General features: G+C 44.5%; 1 protein-coding gene across 1 annotated transcript in view; it reads left to right on the top strand.

Annotated features, from left to right (window-relative positions):
- Positions 1–929: 929 nt before the first annotated feature.
- ARHGAP45 (Rho GTPase activating protein 45) overlaps positions 930–4,740 on the top strand; it is a 34,718-nt gene continuing 30,907 nt past the window's right edge. Inside the window, 2 exon segments of the mRNA XM_042442065.1 lie at positions 930–1,239; positions 2,819–3,122. Coding sequence (XP_042297999.1) covers positions 1,102–1,239; positions 2,819–3,122 — 442 coding nt within the window. The 5' untranslated portion in view covers positions 930–1,101.

Genomic DNA, 4,740 nt, shown 5'->3' with positions numbered 1-4,740 from the left:
AGAACTCCAGGGCAGTCTATTCCACCATCAAACAGCTCTTACAGCCAAGAATCTCTTCCTAGAATTTAAACTGAGGCCTGTTACAGACTGCCAAAATAAAGCTGCTTCGGGTCTCTTTGGAGGTATGCTTTTCAAATGATGCATGGGTCCTAAGAGTCTGGAGGTCGCGCCAAAGCCACACTCCATTCCTAAGCACTGGAGGGCAGCTTTAGTGCAGCTTCCGGATTCTTAGGATGCATGCATCATTTAAACAGCATACTTTAAAGAAACCCGAAGCAGCTTTATTTTGGTAGTCTGTAACAGGCCTTAGTTTCTTTTCTTGTAACTGGAATCCATGGGTTCGCATTCTAGTCTCTGGAACAGCAGGAAACAAGCTTGCTCCGTCTTCTATGTAACATCTGTTCAGATATTTAAAGAAAACTCTTGTGTCACTTCGAAACATATTCAGGAGTAAACTATATAGCCAAGTATAATAACATCCAAAATCCACAAAGCAGGGAGAACTTTATTGGATCAACCAAAAGTCACAAAGTGGATGTTGGTGGCACTTTGGTTGCGCTTTGTGCATTTTGGTTGGTCCGATAAAGGTATCCCTGTTTTGTGGATTTTGTAATTTTGGATATTTGTAATTTTGTAGATGTTATTTTAATTTCCATGTTGCCTGTTGGTCTTTCCTTTTCCAAGCTAAACATGCCTAACTCAAAAGTCTTGCCACCGGCAAATAAATAAAATGACATAAAATGAGTGAGGGTTTTTAAATCGAGCGACAGCTCTCATTTTTACTTTTTCTCATCGCATCATTTCAAAAAGGACGATCACTTGTTTTGTGCCCCAAAAGAGGAAGCTGCTGGATCCGACTTCCTGTTGCTTCAGAGACAAAATTGTGGTTTCCTTCGCCTCTCGGCTTGCGTTGGGTTGGGTCTGTTGGTTTTATGTTGTAATATACATATATATATATATTGCACCGGCTTTTGAGAACCAGATTGAATGCAAAAACAATAATGGAAAAAAGCCTGAATATTTTTTGAATATATTTTTAAAAGTTAAAATATTGGCACATGAACTCAGGTGGTGCATTTTGTGGGCCGAGCAGATGGTCAGATGGCAGGGATGCTGGTCAAGCGGGTGAGTGGCCGGACTAGTTATAGCCCTTATTCGACCGAACTGCGGAGGAAAGTGACCAAAGCTGGAGGGCAAATGTTGGATACCATCTCCTGCCGGACCAGCATCTGGCTTAAGGTAATGTTACACAGAACTTGGGAAGTTTATTTTCGTATTTGTGAAAGTAAGTTGTCCCTGTTGTTAACAACCTTTGGGGGGGGAATATTGCCTGTTGCAATTTTTGAAACTCCAGAGACTAAAACGTATGGATCGATGGCTTCAAATGACAAAGAGATTCCACCTCAATAGCAATATGGCTAGAGATTCCACCTAAACGTGAAGAACCTCTTTACTGTTTGGTAGAGGAATGGACAACTGCTTTGGAGGGTCCATCTTTGGAGGTCTTTGGAGATGGATATTGCTAGAGATTCCACATGGATTCCTGCATGGCAGAATGGGGTTGGACTGGATGACCCTTAGGGTCCCTTTCAGCTCTACAATTCTCTATTTCTATGATGCTATGAATTGATGGTGGAACATGAACTTCTTTGGAGGATGGTGGGTTCCCCATCTTTGGAGGTCTTTGGACAGAGGTTGGATGGATATTTATTAATTGATATCTTTCAAGAACAATGTCATTATTGTGTGTCCCTGCATATCTGAGGATTGGAATGGATGATCTTTGGGGTCCTTTCCAACTCTGCGATTTTATCTTTTTATGCTGGTCAGGAGTCTAAGACATGAATCAGTGGATTCAAATGACTAGAAAAGTGATTCCGTCAAAAGCCTTTGAAAGCTTGCATCATATATATTGTGCATTTTGGTTGGCCAATAAAGGTATTGCTATGAAGTCAAAGGCTTTCATGGCCGACATCCATAGTTTTTTGTGGGTGTTTCGGGCTCTGTGGCCATGTTCTAGAAGAGTTGATTCCTGATGTTTCACCAGCATCTGTGGCTGGCACCTTCAGAGAATGCTGACATGGAAGAGAGTTCTCCGAAGATGCCAGCCAGAGATGATGGCAAAACGTCAGGAATAAACTCTTCTAGGACATGGCCACATCACCTGAAAAACCTACAAAAAACTAAAGGTATTGTTGTTTGGTGGATTTTGGATGTTATTGCACTTTGCTAGTATAGGGCTAACAGAACTACCCCTGGGTATACAGAGGACCCTGGTTATCCGCTGGGGTTTGGTTCCAGGATCCCCCGTGGATAACAAAATCCGTGGATGCTCAAGTCCCATTAAATAAAATGACACAGCAAAATGGTGTCCTTTATAAAAAATGGAAATTCAAGGTTTGGTATTTAAATGTTCATTGGAACATTTTCAAACCGTGGGTGCTTGAATCCGTGTGTAAAAAATCCGTGTATAAGAAGAGCCGACTGTATATCCCATCTCGCTAAACAAAAATAATCACTCACTTCACTTTGATCTGTGGACAACTTCTGTAGCTAAGATTTCTGCCTTCATTTCCAACTAAAACATGGTGTGTGTGTGAACAGTTAATATATACTCCTTAAGGACATCACCAGGGGCCTAGGTCCATAAATCTCTGGTTTAGGGACAGAAATCTCTAGGTCTGGGACATTATTTGATGGTTTGTTCCTACATGGCAGAATGGGATTGGAGTGGATGACCCTTGGGATCCCTTGCAACTCTATGCTTCTGTGATTCCATAACTGGCAACCCTAATTCTAGGGCTTTCTTCTCCTCCAGGAGCTGCCACGGCGAGAGGGCCTAGAGGCTTTGACGTCCAGCCTGGTGGACCTGCCTTCCTCTGCCATGGCAGGGACGCTCAAGCGGCCCAGCAGCCTCAGCCGCCATGCCAGTGCAGCAGGATTCCCACTGTCCCCTGCTGCCAAGGGCCTTGCCAAGGGGCACAAGCCCCACAGTGTCCACAGCCCCAGCGAGAGCAGCGAAGGGAGCCTGACCGACCCAGAGGACATCTCCCAGCTCCTGGCCGACGTGGCCTGCTTTGCTGAGCGCCTGGAGAAGCTGAAGGACGTGGTGCTCCAGGAAGGTCAGTGCTGCTTACTACTTTAGCTGCATTTATTATCATCAATATGGTATTGATAATACTCTGCATTCTCTGATGATGTGAGCCACAGATGCAGGTGAAACGTCAGGAATAAACTCTTCTAGAACATGGCCACGTAGTCCAAAAAACCCACAAAATATGTTTTTAAAATGTCCTGGTTTCTCACTTCTCCTCCCTCCTTTGTCCTCAGTTTATTTCATTTGCTGCAAACTGAGTTAAAAGTTCAGAAGCAGTAGAACATTGGGCAGAGACAAACTCAATTGATCCTTTGTCTTCCCAGTTTCTCAACTGTGTAATGTTCTGGTTTCTCTCTTCTCCTCCCGGCTGCACCTTTGTCCTCGGTTTATTTCACTTGCTGCAAACTGAATTCGAAATGGAATAGTAGTAGAAAAGCCCCCAACTGTCCCAGTTTGGTAGAGGGTAGACCCAGTTAATCCTCTGCTTCCTCACTTTTGAACTGTTTCTAAAATGACCTGCTTTCTCTCTGGTCTTCCTACTTTCCCCTTTGTCCTCCATTTACCTCCAACTATTAATAAACTGGGACATTTTAAAAGGTTGCTGAAAAAGTGGGATGGCAGAGGGTTATACTCTGTCATTGCTTGGCCAATGTATCCCAGTTTTCATCTGTGAAATGTTGGAGGGTATAGGAATGTCAGAGGACTGAGGACTGAGCGCACGCTCCAAGCCCTTACCGTGCCGCCCGGCCACCATTATGGGATACGCCTGTCCACACAGCATGCGCATGATGATGCATGCTGGGCGCAGCACCCAAACGGTGCTGGACAGATGGGCGTCATGATGCCATGCCACAGCACATATGGTGCGCCTTCCAGAAAGCTGCTTAGAGCAGATCGGTACCTCTGCGTGTGGCTGCTGCAGCACCGATCCAGGGAAGAAAGCACCGGCATCCAGCTGCCCATCTGTACAGCCCCTTAGTTGGATTGTCATTGCCATTTCATAACACTTTGCGATCTTTATGGTACATAAAGAGAGTTTTTAATAGTGTTTTTCTAATCAGTGTAATTTGAGATTGGAGACCCTGATAGCTGTGGCAAATTGCATATGTGGACATACATTTGGATTTAAATAAAACTAATATGGCGGGGGGGGGGGATACGAAAGTGTCAGGAATCAGGCCAGATAATATGGAAGGCTGACCTTTCAGGAGAAATTAGAGAGAGGAAAATTTGGGCAGTGTCCCCTGCTGTTTCAGCTAACATGAGGTTGTTGTTGTTGTGTGCCGTCAAGTCAATTCCGACTTATGGCAAACCTAAGATTAAGCTTTCACTGTGTTTTCTTGGAGGGTTTCTTCCAAGGCGGTTTGCCATTGCAATCCTCTGAGGCTGAGAGAGTGTAACTTGCTTAAGGTCACTCAGTGGGTTTCATGCCTGAGTTGGAATTTGAACCCTGGTCTCCAGAGTTGTAGTCCAATGCGCCAACCACTGCACCATGCTGGCCCCTTTTAAAAAATACTTAAGGAGACCACATTTCTATATGGTGGAAATTTCATCCTCCCCAGTTTACTTCCCTGCTCTGCTTGGAGTCCCACATCTGTATTATCACAGCAATCCTTGCACCAGACTAGCTTGGGGATGTTGAA

This window comes from Sceloporus undulatus, chromosome 10, assembly GCF_019175285.1.
Source record: "Sceloporus undulatus isolate JIND9_A2432 ecotype Alabama chromosome 10, SceUnd_v1.1, whole genome shotgun sequence".
Lineage (NCBI taxonomy): Eukaryota > Metazoa > Chordata > Lepidosauria > Squamata > Phrynosomatidae > Sceloporus > Sceloporus undulatus.
Note: the sequence above shows the minus strand (reverse complement) of the source record. Positions and strands in the feature narration are given on the sequence as shown.